This window comes from Atractosteus spatula, chromosome 7 (genome assembly GCF_055471065.1).
Source record: "Atractosteus spatula isolate fAtrSpa1 chromosome 7, fAtrSpa1.hap1, whole genome shotgun sequence".
Taxonomy (NCBI): Eukaryota; Metazoa; Chordata; class Actinopteri; order Semionotiformes; family Lepisosteidae; genus Atractosteus; species Atractosteus spatula.
The window spans coordinates 59,787,042-59,804,163 of record NC_142712.1 but is presented as its reverse complement, the minus strand read 5'-3'; the positions used below and the strand labels follow the sequence as shown (position 1 = coordinate 59,804,163).

At 41.6% G+C, this 17,122-nt stretch overlaps 1 protein-coding gene across 1 annotated transcript; it reads right to left on the bottom strand.

The window, feature by feature from the left end:
• Positions 1-994: 994 nt before the first annotated feature.
• Positions 995-13,415, bottom strand: LOC148831538 (tetraspanin-3). Its single transcript, XM_088921048.1, has 7 exons — positions 13,201-13,415; positions 7,656-7,847; positions 6,847-6,921; positions 5,520-5,621; positions 4,820-4,972; positions 4,112-4,195; positions 995-2,043 (listed from the first exon to the last, which is right to left on the bottom strand). The coding sequence occupies exons 1-7, from the start codon at positions 13,261-13,263 to the stop codon at positions 1,951-1,953; spliced, it is 762 nt and encodes a 253-aa protein (XP_088777174.1). The 5' UTR covers positions 13,264-13,415; the 3' UTR covers positions 995-1,950.
• Positions 13,416-17,122: the final 3,707 nt, after the last annotated feature.

The window sequence follows — 17,122 nt, the reverse complement described above, 5'->3', positions numbered from 1 at the left end:
CATGAAGAAATATATTTCTCCAACACCAAGTTATCCACGTTATATACTGATAGCTCATTCAATCTTACTATTTTTGATTCATGATACTTCAGCATTCTCTAATTATACGTGGTCCCAGCTGTAGTTTTCAGGAATTATTATTGAATCAAGCATAATTTTCTTCTGTTTAAAAGACAGGACTGTTAAGTTAAAGGTTAAATGTTAAGACACTTCCAGAATAAAAAGCTGGTATTTTATAGGAACAAATGGCACGGTTTGAAAAAAACTACATACTATCCCTGGGAAAAACGTGAACTTTAACCCCTTTCAGGACAAGGGTATTCAGTCCCTGACTCCTACAATAAGAAAGCATTTAGACAATACACCATTGTGAATTAGCTTGCTTTGTCTGCAGAGAAGCCATGGAACTATAAGGGCATTCCTAGAGTTTGCCCCATGGCTGTGCAAATGTTTTTGGGAAAAAAAGTCCCAAAGTATTATAAATATATTTATAATAAAATATTCCTGGAGGAAATACACAGTGCTTCTAGGTAAAATGTACCAACACTTGCAAGTAAAATCTGAATACATACTGGATAAATTGAATGCTTTGTGGTCATAATGTTTTGTATTTTCATCCTCTCCAAGACCTACCTTGATGCAAACTACGCCTTCTGACTGAATTTATGTTAAAATTTAAATCACGCAGGACTAAAATATAACAGGACTATTTCCAGCTCTTTTGTACCCAAGCAATATGAGAAAGTCTCCACTGATGAATTAAACTAAAACCTGTCACTAAAATCGCTGCTGCCGAGGGGAGGCACACACTTCAATTTTCTCATGCCTGAGAAGCATCTCAAATATGCGAAACTACAAAGGCAGACAGAATTTCAATTTTAAATCCTGACCTTCCTGCATTTCAAACAAAAAGACTTACTGTCAGACAGACACCAAGTAAAACCCTCCAGCACAGAACATCAAGAACAAATAACACCACACAAAGCAAGCAACATGACTTGTAAATTTGTTCTTATTTTGTATTTCATTTACAGAGATTTATTTCATTGAAACCTATTTACATGTATTTCCTGTTTTACATGATAGTGTTATTCTACACAGCTACATTTGTCTCAAATCAATTTTAAAATCTATTTCTTAACAGTACACCCCACACACACACACAACTTCAAAAGAAAAATTGGACTATCAAAACTAAACATTTTTAGTACAGAACATGTAGTTTTTATAGATTAATCCCAAACAGCCAATTTTTAGAGACATATCAAACTGTAAGGTGGATATTTTGAAGGATCACTTCAAGAGCTTGAATCACTGATCAATTTAAAGTTTGATCTCCTAGATTGGAAACAAATCTATACAATCCTTTATCTACATACAGACCTTACGATACACTGATATTAGGCATACTCAAGAAATGCAGACTGGTGATGGGCAGGGACTGTTAGGAATTGTACACTGCAGTAACACCAGGCACCCTACAAACAAATGGGAGCTCCCCATCTTTTGTATTTACATGTAGTATTAAATATTTATAAAATATTTGCAAAGTCCTACATATAGTGCAAACTGCCACACAAGCAAAAAATAAAATTCAGAATATTTTTTAGTTTGATTAGCAGACGTCTTATTTCAACTGTCCTGCAGGTTCACTAAGGAGGGAAAGAAAGGGGCTGTGCAGCAAATTTCTCACCTGGCAGACAAAAGAGCCGACTTTTTTTTAGTGTTTGTTGTTTTGTAAAAGAAATGTTTAAATTAAAATACTGTACCAACTTCCAAGCACAGAAATAAATAATTTGCAGCTGTACCCATCACCAGTGTACACCGTAGGCAATCCTGAATTGTGCAAGGTGTGCTTTAGCTCACTAGAAGAGAAGAAAGCTAGCAAGCGCCTGCCCTCTCGAGCCTTCCCACACAGACAGGACGGCAAGCCCGTGTCAGCCCTCCTCCTCACGCATAGGTGCCTCCGGTGATGAGCAGCTCGTAGGCGGGGTCCCGACTCCTCCGGCACAGCACAACGCAGGCGCACAACATCCCCAGCATCTGGGGTGAGGGAACAAAAAAGAGTTCAGGAACTGACGGTGATCGGGCCCCGTTCATTCGGGGAATTCCACCCCCAATGGGCGGTACCACACAGCTCGGTTCCGCCAGCCGGCCTCCCAGCGTCCCGGGCGCACGCGGCCCACGAAGGGCCCGCTAGCAAGGAACGCAGAGGCGAGGGGGGAAAAAATCCTTCAGGATTTTGAATAGCGAACCAGCGCCGATTTGGCCGTGGAGCAGCTCTTCTTTAGAAAGCCTCCAGGACAGAAGGTTACTAATGGGGGAACGAGGCAAGCATTCTAAAACCTACCGCCCAGGGCAGACCGCGCAACCAAATCGACTGGGGCTTTCCAGAAGTAAAAGAGCCCCCCCAAAGAGGCCTCTGGAATGAAAGCAGGCTGTACTTGAACAGCTGTCAGTGGGCGACAGGAGAGCTTATCCACCTCCTCTCATAAACGAGAAATCAAATTACCGACGACTGACCCGCCATCAGCAAACATCGAACATCGCAAAACCATTCCCTCACAACACAGCATTTACAAGCACAAAACTGAAGAATTTTGTTGTCATTTAAGAATCCATTATATACTATGGGGGGATACTGTAGAACTGCAGTGGTTATTTAATCTGACAGTGCAAGTCGACACTTAAAAAGTAAAATGAATGTGCCTTTTTGGAAGAATTCATCACCACTGGATATCCAGCTGTGATCAGTGATCCACTCATGCTGTGCTATTGCCCACCCATTGTCACAGGCATGAAGGAGGTGAAATACAGGAAACAACGCAGATAATGTTACAATGTGAAACAGGACACCTTTTGTTATTTACTGATACTCTATCCCACAGCTCAGTCCCTCAAATTACTGCAAAGGAAAAAGCAGGTTTTAAACGTCCTACCCTCTCCCAGAACTCAACAGCAGTCTGCACTTTTATCAGGAGAGAAACAAAGAAAATTTTGGTCTCACAATAAAACAACTACTCTTATCTAGTTACAATAAAAATCAAGTTGATGTTTATCTAAAGGGTTATTAAAGTACCCTTTTCTTATTTACCAGTGCGTTAAATAGATATTCAGAAGTTTTTCTTTAGCTTCACAACATAAAACCTAAAACTAACACCTACCTTTACTGCACCTCACAGAAAATGGTTTAATTTACTGTGTTGTTTACTCATTGACAGCAATTAAAATACACACTATATTAAGTAATGGAACAGCACAGAGATTATAGAAAAAATAGTTACATCTAAGTACCATCTGATAAAAAATGCAGAATGCAAAAAATTGAGTGCAGATTTGCCATAGTGCTGCTGTATAAATAATTCAGTGTCTTTTTTTAAAGAGGGTGGAAATTTACTGTACCATATGCTGGCCCTGTACTTTGGGTTCCATTTAATTTGCCTGAAAGTTTAATTTCTTATTTCAGATACTCTAAGATATCCAGACATCTTTTTAAGCCAATGATGCCTGCAAGACTTCTAATTCATCAGATTTGAAACTCTCGACGTGAAAAGTACCTATTCTTGAGGAGCCCCAGCTGAATTGCCTAAGAGCGGAGATGCTGTCATGTGCAGACTCGACACAATTGGGTCAGTGTGCAGGCTCAGGGCCTGCTCACAAACCTTCCTGCTGGCTGGAATTAGTGCAGCTCGACTTCCCACTCGCAAGGTCAGAGGACTTTCCATGCTGAAAGGAGCTGAAGTAAAATCTTGATTTCTTTCCCAACATGTTCTTTCCTTATGATAATTAGACTGGATTTGTTTGTATAAACAAGCAATTTTCCACCTAAATTTGGCACAGCCTCCAAAGCTGTTGGAGGATTAAAAAAACCCCAAACAAAAACATATAATGCAGAAAAATGTGCAAAACAGATTAACAGCTTATTTTTAGACTGTGGTGACTGGAACTAAGTGAAGCATGGCTGGTTTGTCAAAATAATGTGGCTTGCATTTTAAGTTTAATACGTATAACTCAGCAGTTTACCATTTGTTTTTATTCAGCTAATGACAGGTTTTTCCATGTTTAACAGAAGGGATACCTTTGTCCTTTATTTTGTTTCTCATAACCTCACCTGGATTGCTGCAAATGCCAGTGCTGCCCAAATGACATACATCATAATCTCCTTCAGCTTCTTCACAACAAGGGCTTCACATCCCTGGAAAGAAACATGATGAAGGTGACATTCCTGGGTTTTATCACTGAAGTTTAAAACTAAAGCATCACTAGTATTTGCAAAGTTAATACTAGTATTTGCAAAGTTAGGCACTAGGTATGCCCCAAGCATTAATGCAGCACACCCCACCCTTGCGTGATGAGCAATATCCAGAGAATGCTGTGCACCTTTGAAGCTATCTGATGAGGTCATGCGAAGCAGGTGCTGAGCTGGGATCTGATAATTACGCTGCCTTCTTAGTCATTACAAATACCGATATGGCTGTCTGGTATTGTGCTCAGTTTCTGTTCGTGCCACACCAGTGAAAGACTATTGTGAATTTAACCCTACATGCGGTTCTCTCTGGTTTTCTGTATTACAAGACGGGTAGCACTCATCTATAACAACTAAGACATTCTGGGAGACTAGAGTCTATAGCCTGATACCCCCAGCATAACTGACTCCTCTCCCCACACCATCATGCCACACAGAAAGGTGTGTGCAAAATGAAAACCTGCACACCCCACAGAAACAGAGAAAACATGCACGGACCCAACATGAGTCCTTAATGAGTATCGCAGAAATGCAGACTAGCAGGACCGCGCTGAAAGCCTGCCACTCACTCACCTCTGGGTACAGGTCTCCAGGACGAGCCAGAGTCCCGGTGCAATTGCTAATGGTGGATTTGCAGCAACTCAACGGTACACTGTTGTTCCTGGCTTCTTTAAACCACCGCGTGTTCTTCCAGTCAGAGTAGTTGTGGATTCCACAGCAGTGAAGCTATAAAGACACAAATTTAGATCCGAGAGTCATCCTACAACCCAGTTTAACATGTTTGTTCATATCTCCTATGTCAAAGGCATTTTCTGCACTTTTCTCCTTTCGGGTTTAAGAAAATGTCCTACACAGAACTGAACCTTTTCATTCTTGAACAGAGAAGATTACAAGGGGGCCCCAATAAAAGTATTCAAAGGACACGGTCAACAAGCAGAAAATACATGGAAAAGTGTTTAAAAAAGAGAACAGGAAGGATTTCTTTACTCAAAGAATTGTGGGAGTATCCAAACGCTACCCAGCAATGTTTGTTAGGCTGTAGCTGATACTTTGGCTTCAAGCCAAGAAATAGCTAGATGCAATCCAGGATTCAAGAAGCTACTGAACACCAAACTGGCCCCAGCTTACTTGTAAAACTTTTAAAGTCTTTTTTCTTACCATCCTCCAAAAATCACTGTACTGTCAGAACATTGCGTGTACAAAACTACCATTCCCATGAATTATCATTTTTAAATGGGGATGCATTTGGTGATGTATGACTGAGCAAACTCACCTGTCTCTGTACATAGTCAATAGCACGGCTCGCAGCATCTGTGTTCGTGCCATTGTATTCATTGTATACTTTCTGAATGGAACTGTCCACCTCATCTTCCACCTGTGCAAAGCCAACAAAAACACCATTAATCTGAAAGATGCATCAAATTCTAATCCCCTCTTTAATTTATTTCAATCTTCTTTGGAAACACACAATGTTACGTGGCTTGGCTTTTCCCTCACATTTATGTGACATTTACAAGAATGCATTTTCCCTTTTGATAATGTATCATGCCAGAACACCAAAGCTGTTCCGATCTTCTCTGTTCTTCTCTGGAAGCGATTAGAGATCTAGCTACTATAACTGCCCCACCCCTTTATTTGCATGTCAGATACTTCCTCATCCATTACAAATAGTTGTTTGACTAACTGGGGATCTTTAGGATCAGGGCTGAAGATTCCTGGTTAGACCACTAAGACCACTGCAACTCAGAAAAAAACATTAACGAGATGTGTGTGGGCCTGTATGGAGATCATGTCTCATTTGCAGCATTTATAGAAACAATTTTGTTTTTAATAATAAGAAGACAAGATTTTAAAATGACAAAGGATAATATTTGGTTGGCACATTTTGCTCTTTGTGAATCAGGCAGAGCCTGAAAAGCAACTGCAAATCTTTTCCATCAGCAACGAGATGTTCGATAGTTACGCTGTATACATGTAGAGGCCTAAAACTCAAAGAAATAAACCAGACACACATCCCTGGAGGATCTGTGGGCTCTGCATGTGAAAGAGTCCTTATTCACGCTTCAGCACTGGAAGAACATTAACGTCCGTGTCTCGTCTGAACTGGGTTAATGCATCCCCATGAAACAAAATACTCCCAGAGACTGAATTCACAATAAAACCCATCAGACTGTGTTTGGAGTTAAGCCTAATTCCGGCAGAAGCCGAAATGCTTCAAAGCAGTTGTTCAATTAAGGCTTCAGTATTTTACAGTGAACCCATGCACATTACAGTGCATCCTTTCAATTTAGAGATTTTTACTCCAATACAGGTAAGCTGCTGGATCACGGAAGCTGTTTTTCTTTCTAAACACAACTCTGAAAATAGATTGATAAAGGATCCGTGTTCCTGGCCTAAGTACTTAAAAGAATCTTTGCAAAACATTACATTGTATACTACAGTGGCAGTATCGGTTAGCAAATTTACCATGCCTGTACACTGATAACAGTACTGTTACGAGATGTTTCTAGATCTAATAAAACTTGATTCTCAAGCAGCTCAATAGAAAGAAAAAAAAGCCCTGCCCATTCTAAATATTTACTCACCGAAACTGTACTCACCTTTGCTCGGTAAATATACCCAAGAACCACCACAACTACTTCAGTTACAAAAACCAGCAAGAGGATGATCACAAACTACAGGGGAACAAGAAACAGAATAAAACATTAAACTAACAGGACATTCATCTTAGAATCTTAAAGATTGACAGAAATGACCCATACCCATTTATAAAGCAGGACATTAGCTATGGAGTAAATGATCCATGGTACAACAGCAGAATCTCTCCTGTCATCTGAGCCCATAACTGGACAAACAAACTTCAGTTTCAAACTTCTCGCAAAATACACGTCTATAATTCCTCTGCATCCACTTCTTCAGCAAAACCGGCTGCTAATTGAGGCAAACGATCGCATAAATGTACAGAATCACAAAGGACGAGAAAAAAACAACTCAAAGATCACGCGTCTTTAAATTCAAACCACAGCCCCACAAAATGTTCGGTGTTAGGATAGATACACAGAGGACATTGAACATGGAAATTAATACTTACATTTACGTTTGTTTTGTGTACCAGTAAGCAGAAACCCTGCTACACTACCCTTGCTCAGCAATAAAGATGGGATAAAGGAGAGGATTTATGATGAAACATGCTGTGCGACTACCCTGACTCGGACAGTTTTTGATGCCAATTAGATTCAGCATATTTACTTGCTTGCCCCAGTGAACTGAACTTCCTGCTTGAAAAGACTTGAATTCAGCTCTCAGGTTTCAGGCCTGAGCGACAGCTCACAGGCCTTGTACCCAGCTTGCAACTCAAGCCTGTTGGCCACTGACAGATGAGAACAAAAACACTCTGTAACGGACTTACAGTCGCCAGCCCACAGCGGCTTTCTCTTATTGTGGCACAGCATCCGATCAGCCCGATGATGAACAGAAGAGTCCCCACGGCGATGATGACGACAGCGGGAATCAGCGTGTACACGTCCTCGAAGAAATGGTCATAGTCGTCATACGTGATGAACACATAGGCGCCAACGTAGCACAGAATGCCTGCTGCTGCCTGCAGGAACAGCAGAAGAGGGCAATGATGGAACGGAAGTTCAAGTAGGGAGCTGCGTCGGCACGCGTAGGCTGAAAGGAACAAGTACAGGTTTATTTCACGGAGAAAAGAAACGACGTTTCGCCCATGGAGCCTTCTCCGGGTGTCATGGAACAGAGCAGGGCAGATAGTCACCCCCACGTAGCTCAGGGATCCCCATAATTTAAAAGAACAGCTTCAAATTCCCCCCCTTCTTTTCACCCAGATGGTACACATCGGGCAGAGTTCTCTTCCTCCGTGACCAAACCAACTGATGCATTCTTTGGGGTGCCTTTTGCCCCCAGATAACTAACAATCAGGATATAAATCTTATCCTCACAAAGTCTTAAGAACAGAAACTCCAAGGAGTTCCAAAAAAGCTCTCCAAAAAACACCCACACTTCCAATGAACTTAAGTCTACAGGCAGCTCAATGTTTACTTCCCAGTGTAAATGACATGTTCTTTAACAACCTTGTATTTCATCAGCCTACACAAGTCTGCGTGCTAAAGAAATGTAGAGCAAACCTTGAGCACAAGCTCAACTTCTGAAGCAGCCAGCTTTAAGCAAACCAGCTATTAACTATATAACCATTTTTACCACAAATTCAAAACAAACATTAAAGATTAAAACACAGCTTAAGGAATTAACAATGGGCAAGAGTTGAATTCCTCTGAGCAAAAAAAAAAAGGTTGTTGGTGCTAAACTGCACCCACACAAAGCTTAGGGAGGCAATCCATGGTGAGCACATCGGCACCATCCAAAATACAGGTGTTGTTCCGGTTCACATCCATCAGAATAAAGATTATCTGTTGCTGAATGCATAGAGGCACCTCATGATCATAACAGGGCTCATCTGTTCAGCCACAAAAACCTGCAAAGCTTGCTTACATATCAGATAGCATCGCAAGTCAGAGCGCACGCAGACGAGCCCTCCCGATTCCAAAGATCTCCCTTCATCAGAAAATGCTTCTTGGGGGTGGGTCTTGTGAATAAAATGGAAATGCACCCAGCAAGAAAAATACTCTAGGCTCCACTTAGCAAGCCATGGGCCACGTCAATGACTTCCAGAAACTCTACCCTGAAGCAAACTAAAAAAACATACAATAGTGCAGTACAAAACTCAAGCTGTAGCACTGCCCCCTCTATCCAGAACATAAGGAGTGTCTGAGACCAGACAATTTCTCCATCCCTGTAGGAGGTGCCATTCCATCACTGGCCATGGAAATTCAAATTAAAACAGCCAATCAGAAAAGTGAAACACACTGAGAAAACCATGAGAACATGAAAGGGAAACATGCAGACTCCACACCAGAGGAGCTCAAGGTCAGTTCAAAGTTAGGACCACAAAGCTGTAAAGCACCTGTGCCTACTGCCACAACATTATCCCCTCTGTTAACACCACCACCTAGTGAACACAGCATTGTCCCACAGACAGTTAAGAAATAGCAATGTCTCGCACTGCTAAAAAAAGTGCATTTAACAGAGTATTAAAGGGATTAAATGCAGTGGGCACATAATGTCTACTTTTTGCAGAGCCAAGGAAACTATCATGAAACATTATCTATGCAGGATAGTCCTTATACTTCTAGAAGATGCAAAGCACTGTTTGAAAGCTGAAAGTGCAGTAAAAGACAACACAGCATGCGAGCTCTGTGAAGAGCCACTCTAAAACTGCGGGACACTTCTGACAAAAGAGCCGTGCTGCTGCTGGCACAACGCCGACCAGGGCCCTTCAGCTACTGGGAACCCTGCGCCAAAACGACCTCTCTAGTGCATGGCAAGATTACGGCTCTCATCGTCCCCAGGACACGCTCCGATTAGACAGCTCAAGACGGCAGGATCAGTCGCCGCTCTGCCTCGGAGTGTGGGAGCACAGGAACTTTGCACACCGCCAAAAAGATGTTACAAGGAACATGCATGTGCACACCTTAAGATTTTATAGAAGTTTTTACCCTTTAGCGCTAAGGTTCCAAATCTATTTCCTAATGTTATTTTTTATCGTCAATGGAAAACTGAAAAAAGTCAAACATTTAAAAAAAAATGTAGCAATGCAGGTTCTAAAGCACAGCACCTCACTGTTTCCCTTTGTGGTGTATATTTAGAACAAGGACAGACACTAAACATAAATTAGGCTTTTACCAAATTCCCTGTCTTTTGAATTAAAAAAGGGTTTTATCAGCTGTTGCCGAGTTATTTGGGTAAAGGACATTAAAAGCACACACTATATTAGCAAAAAAAAACATAAAATAATTTAAAAAAATGCCTCTGGACATGCAACCCTTTAGCTTTCTGCACCATTCCACTTAAATATATGACAGAAGCAAATACTTGAACAGCTACAACGTACTGGTTTAAAAAAATAAAGGGACCATAGTCTACCACTGAGTGACCTCTACTGCAGAACCAGCTGGAGCACATTTTAAAATACACAGACATCTGATGTCTAGATTACTCGTTCGAGAAGCAGATACCTTTTCAATAAGCATTAACGCGCCTTTTGTTCCTTCAAGCTCCTCCGGTCCGAGAACAATCGAGAGAAAGTTTCAGACTTCAGCTGTCATGATGAATTGTTGTTTGCAATAAAAAGGCCCCTTAAGTTTTGAAGGCCAGGGCATGAATTTTAATGCAATGGAAAGTAAAGCTTTCTGTTAAATACACCCCCCTTCGTGGACCCAGGGAGATGTTCTCAAAAATGAAAAATGTACTATCTTTTATCAGTATAAATGTTTATAACAGTTCATCACTTAATATACTGTTACATAACTTGAGCAATCATTTAAAAGCTTAGCACTGGGATGTCGTGATTACAGCTTTCAAGCGCAGCGCAGCTTTGTGGGTTATTTAGAAAGTAACCAAAGAGATCAGCACTAACACACGTTACCCTAAACAATAACGCAGCTGTACACTCACAAACTAAAACCCATTACCTTGGACCTTTGAAATTCTTCCACATCTAAACTCCAAGTTTTAAAGAGCCATTTTGAAAAAGGCACCGATCAGACGTGGCTTTTTAGACACATGCCCAAACTGCACCCTCACGGAATCTGCTTAGCCGCTAATGCTTCAGGAAAGCTCCTGCTTGTTACAAAACATGCTTAAACCCTGTAACAGACAGCCTGTCTCGGAGTCAGATATACTGCCTGTCACGGGTGCCTGCCTTTCACAAATGCGTAGTATTTGATCCTAACCCAAGATGGTGATAAGAAGCTGCAGATAAGAACCTTTTTATTTAGAGAAACTGCAAGCTGACTCAGAAACAGAATCTGCCCATGAACCTAGTACCTAGTACCTGACACCGTCTTTCAGTGCTAGAGACAAGCCAAACCAGCACACCTTCTAGAAAGCGTTATAGGAATAATCCGATAATCTGAAGGAGGTTAAGAACTCATTACGGCTGTATTCCAGGTCCTGTCACTTTCTCAAGTGGGAGTTTTTTTTGCTTTGCCCTTTCTCATTCATCAAGTCCTGGAACTTGTGAAGATACCTGTGTGGAAAAGCATTATTGTAACTGAGCCACTCCAACGGGTTCATGAAAACCGTGCGCTGTTGGAGCACTCTGAGGTGGCAGGAAATGCAGCTGTGGAATATGAACAGGTTCATATTCATTTCAGCCAATTACATAGCACTTCGTCACACTAAATGATCCCATGGCTGTGTATCTAAATCCACACTGGACAAACTGCAGTGTGTCCAGAATTCGGCAGCCAGAATCCTGATGAGGTCACATGGAAGAGATCACATTACTCCTGTCCTGGAGTCCTTACACTGGCTTCCTATCAAGTTCCGTGTTGACGTCAAAATCCTCATGCTCACCTATATGGCTTAAACACCTCAATACCTGTCTGAGTTATAATCTCCCTACTCCCCACCTCACAGCCTTCATTCCTCTGACTCTGGTCTCCTGTCTGGCCCCCAAGCTCGTCCACATCTATGGGAGACAGGGTCTTCTCCTGATATGCCCCAAAGTTCTGGAATTCTATCCCCAAGGATATCAGAGAGCCACCATTGCTGTGCGCTTTCAAATCCCAACTCAAGACCTTCTTCCTCAGGAGGTCTTTCACTTAATTGGGTCAGTCTGCTCCTTCCTTCCTCTTCTGCTTTCTAGCTCCTTGTTCTAATTGTGCTTATTTTGTTACCTCTTCTCCTAAATAAACTAAACTAACGTAACTAAATAAAACAGATATTAATATTATTGTTGTATTAATGCCAGGAATGGGGGTGGACCCACTTTATCCCCCAGTATGGCACGGAACAGCTTCAAGCAGCTGTGCACCATGTCTTTCACAAATGCCAGACGTCGGGACACAGGACACTGGGAAACTTGTGTCTTGCTCAGCCCCAGTATTGCACTCCCCTGCGCGCTGGGAACACACCACCCATCGTCCTAGCAAACCTGCGCACAGGCCTCACGAGTTAGATGTATGAACGGGTCGACTATCTCTTGTTTTTACTGTGCCGTACACATCGCAAAATGTTACTAAACTGTAGCAAATGCTGTGTGGATTCTGGCGGCCTGAGCACCGAGGGCCGCAGAGAATCGCAGGACTTTCTCCTTGAGGTAGTCCCACACATCACACAGCCCGCAAACGCAATTCACGGCTTTCATAAGAAAATCCAGGACAGCTCCTAACATTCCTGGCCCTTTCCTTCCATTCCTAATCGCGGAGAGATCAAGGCACATATCTGGTGCTGCAGGAAACTCGCTCTAATCCACATACCGCCGCTAGAGCGAACTATCACCCCGGCTCTGCGCAGCACCGAAACGGTCATGAACAGCACTGCAAACACCGGGCACTCTGAAGCCGGTACACCGTGTCAGGGAGAATCCCTTTATGGTGGCTATAAAAATAAATAAAAAACCCATAAGAAACGTTTTCTATTGCATCGTTTTACCTTTCTGAACGTTTGTCGGGCGTTCTGAAAATCAGCCTGCCCGCATGTTATGATCAAGGTACTGTACACCCCACCTGTCCATTTGCACAAGGCACTTAGCTCCCCGCTTCCATTTTCATATTGAGCTACTGCCGCAGTGTATTGCTATCACAATAATGCCCATCTCACCCGTAGCTGAAACGCCTTCCTGTCCCACTTGCGCTCAATGTTGTATATACCCTGAACGCAGCCGCATGGAAAATGTATAATCAGACGTCTACGTGGTGGAAAAAAACAAAATCTTGTTCTAGTGGTGATCTAAATACATAATACGCACAACCTTGTCATCCATAGCTCGTCTCGATCACGGCCAGTGCCTCCGGGCCTGTCCATAGCTAACCTAGATTCGCTGCGCAGACCAATCCTTACACAGCCGCACTGCAAATAAAACACCTCCTTACCCAGAAGATTAGGTTGAGGAAGACCAGGACCGTTTTTGACGAGGTTATGCCGCACTGTCCCATAGCTACCAACGCGATTCCGCCGGAATTCTGGTCTCGAAACGGTATTTCTTCGCGCAAACCGCTAAAATGGCTGTCGGCCGCCTCAGCTCCGCTGTCCCGGTCTGTCTCCCTGCGCCTCGCGAAAACTCCACAGCAACCAGCCAGCTGGATCGCGTCACGTGGCGAGATGAGGTCATCCTTTCTGCAGCGCCGTCCTTTTTTTTTTCTCCGGATTTTTAAAGCGAACTGCAGAGCTGATGTCCTTCTGAGACTGCCCAACCCACGACCGCTTTCACGCTCTTGGCCTTTGAACTCCGCACTGACGGGAGAATGAGCTTTGACTATTTCACGATGGGATTCTATTGTTTTTCTAAACACACTTTAAGCGCAAATCACTTGGAAAATTATAGTCCGTTTTAACGTGTTCTGCTGAGGGAGGATCACACTCCGAACTATTAACATTCTTTGCTAATGAACGCTTTGCTGTATCTAATAGTAAACTCGGGAATGCCTCTGTTTTGAAACGCTTCACGAAGTTTGACCTTTCTGGGCTTAAAGAGCCTTCTAACATGGAATCTCCTCATCAGTTAAGAGGATGGATATTGTGCTTTCTGCTCCGTTTTGGGGATGCAGGAGAATTACTGGAATAGAGCTCAAATCCCATCGCGGGAGTCGGTAATGCACTGGCGAGTCCTGTCAAATATGCCCATGTTGTTGTAATGCAATTTACATTGTGGAAGGCTGGGCTATCAATTTAGGACTTCACAACATCGTGTTGATGGAATCAAATCCGTTTTATTTGCACAGATGCATAGAAAAGCAACCATTAATTGTGATAGTTCACTCCAATGCCTACTGTGGGACAGGTTAGTTGTGCAAATGCTGTCCTTAATTGCCAGCCACCTGTAAGTGGTACAGCTACACTCTATGGGTAAGAGTTTCCAAAAGACAGATAAAAGAGTTGAGGTCATCCTAAAATAATTGCATTCCATTATACAGTGTACGCAGTGGCATGAGCAGCTTAGCACACAAAACAAAGCTCCACGCCTCCATCTAGTGGTCAAATATAGGCACCACTAAGAGGTGTGAATGTTGTCTATTGCAATAAAAGTGCCCCTATCAATTAAATTATTGACCATAATACAAACAACTTTATGTGATTATCCCACACGTATATGAATAGTTTGTCTACCACAGTGCTGTAGTGTTCGTGATCGGTGTTTATCCCTTGATCATAATAAAGAAGAATGTGGTTGTCTGAGTTGACAATACCAGGATTATAAGAGCTGCAGGCACTGTTTAGTATGTGTCCCTGTCACACAGCCTTCGACTGACAAATTCCACTGGCCTAAGTGATTAATTCTTGTACGCACACAATCTGAACCCTAACAATGCACCTCAACCTCTGGCAGGAATAGATACACTTGTCGATTTTGGATGTAAAAAGATAGGGTAAAAAAGTCTTCCCTAGAGATATGGTGTCCTCCCAGCCTGACTCTGGGAACTCCCATTGACTCAGGACCCCTGTATGAAATGAAATCACCAGTATAAGTAATTCATTCCATTCTGGCCCCTCCTGACAATACAGTGCAAGTCTACAGATCATGCTCATGAAATGCAGAACTTAATTTCTCTGACTTTCCTATTTGGTGGTCTAGTGGTATTACAGCCCCTAAGTCTAGTGGTATTACAGCCCCTAAGTCGATTCCAGGTTGGAGTGCCTCCTATGCGGAGCCTCCATGGTCTCTCTATGGTCTTGTGAGTTATTTGCCTGGTGCTCCATTTTCCTCACTCCTTCCCAAGACATGCAGGTAAGGTTAACGGCGTCTCTGAACACAGCCCTTACCAGGAGTAAGCAATATGGATGCATGGACAGTCCCCCAATCAACTGTGCTGTGATCCAGACAGGTCTTTACAATATAGCTCACATGAGCAATACAGCAATACATACAGCATCATAGAAAATGGAGGGAAAATGTCACCAGAATATTAAGACTATTACTAAATACAATATTTTAAACCAGAGACAAAAGCTTAAGAAAAACATGAACACAATGTTGCCAGTGCCTGAGAAAATAGTTTTGAAGTATATTCAAGGTACATTACAAAGCAATAGAGATCCCATCTACATGGCAGCAGGAATTCATTCAATCTATCCTATTTGATTTCAAATTCTTAGAAAACATATACGTGCCAACAAAGAATGTGCAAAAATTAATGTCCATGGACTTTTTACCTTGGAAAACTGAACATTTATTTTGTTCAGTTATATTTTTTCTAAGGGCTATACTAATCCATGGAATAAAAAAGAAGCAATATTCAAACGAGATAACAAAGAAGAACACAACACTCTGCTTCTAGCTAATTTATATTTAGGAGGATAGTGTCCTCTGACACCAGAGGTTGAAAATTTAATATACAAGGACATGTCTGTAAGGAAATGTCCATAAGGACATTTAATCTACATCTTTCGACATTTATGGTCGAAGCTGTTAGTTCTCAAATTTTCCACTTTGTCACAGTTGAGGGGCCCTAATGGAGTAATGCATGTCTTGTATATTCAATTCTCAACCTCTGGTGACAGAGGAAGCTATCATCCTATATATATATACAGTAGGGCCATAAACAATTTTAGTTTTGGCCATGTACAGATTTAAATATTTGTAATGTCAACTAACTGCAGCCAATTTGTTTTTTCCCTTGTTATTAATATTTCAGGTTTCATTCTTTTCAAAAGCAGCAGATTTCCAGTCTTCTCAAAGGCAGAGTAGAACATAATTGAAAGTCCAACATAAAACCTGTCACAAACAAAGGCTGGGAAGTAATGACAACTACAAAACTGAAACTGCGAGTTAAACAACACAGTCAATAAGGGGTGTAACAGAATTGAACCTTATCCTCTGACCTGATTATTTCATTCTCGTAATACCATTTGACTGAATGAGCCATGGTCACACCTAAGAGTGTTTAACTGCTGTATAGCTTTTCTTAGTCCAACTAAACATTTCAAGAAAACCATCTGAACAGATTAAATAAGATATTAGCAATACACAATCTTCAAAGGTGAATGAATGAAATTAATTAAATTCTTCAAGTAGGGAGCTGCGTCAGCATGTTTAGGCTGCAAAGGAACAAAGGTTTATTTCATGCTGAAAAGAGAAGAAGAGAAACAATGTTTCTGCTGTGGGTCCTGCTTCAGGTGTCTTCAGGTGTTCTGTTTCTTTTCTTCTCTTTTCACAGTGGAATAAACCTTTACTTGTTCCTAACTAAAATCCTGTCAAGTTGCAGGCAGTCCAGGGAGTCTGAAAATCAGATTCCCCTTCAAATTTTCCAAATCTTTGGATGGTGATAAACTTAGACTAGTTGCGTTTTAAGAACATAACGATGTTCTGTAGAACAACACTATATTATTTATTCTCTGTGTCGCACTTAAAATCAAACCCTGTGTGATTAAGATCTCCTTTGCAATTATCAGTGAATTGCCTCTCTGTTTGAGTTGCCTGCGATAGGTTGTGTGTGCATCATGTTGCGGTATAGTTCATCTAGTTTTTATTTTTAAATAAAATCTTAAGTAAAATATTTTTTTAAATCGCAGTACATTTTATGGACACGTTGTCTTAATTTTGTTATTCTGCAAACTCTAAGTAAACTACTGTAATTTAATTAATCCGACGACCGTTTTATTTTATGTGCGAGGATATAGACTCCATTGGGAATAGAAAGTGACCTGGGCTATGGTCTCGTGTTTCATGGATGCGGTATCTAAAAAAACAAGTTGTCATCAGTACTGAAAACAATAATCCAGTTCATTGACGTCTTCGATTTCATTTTTTATTAAACACACCCCGTTTAAATTTAAACAGTCTCTAGATAAGTTTAA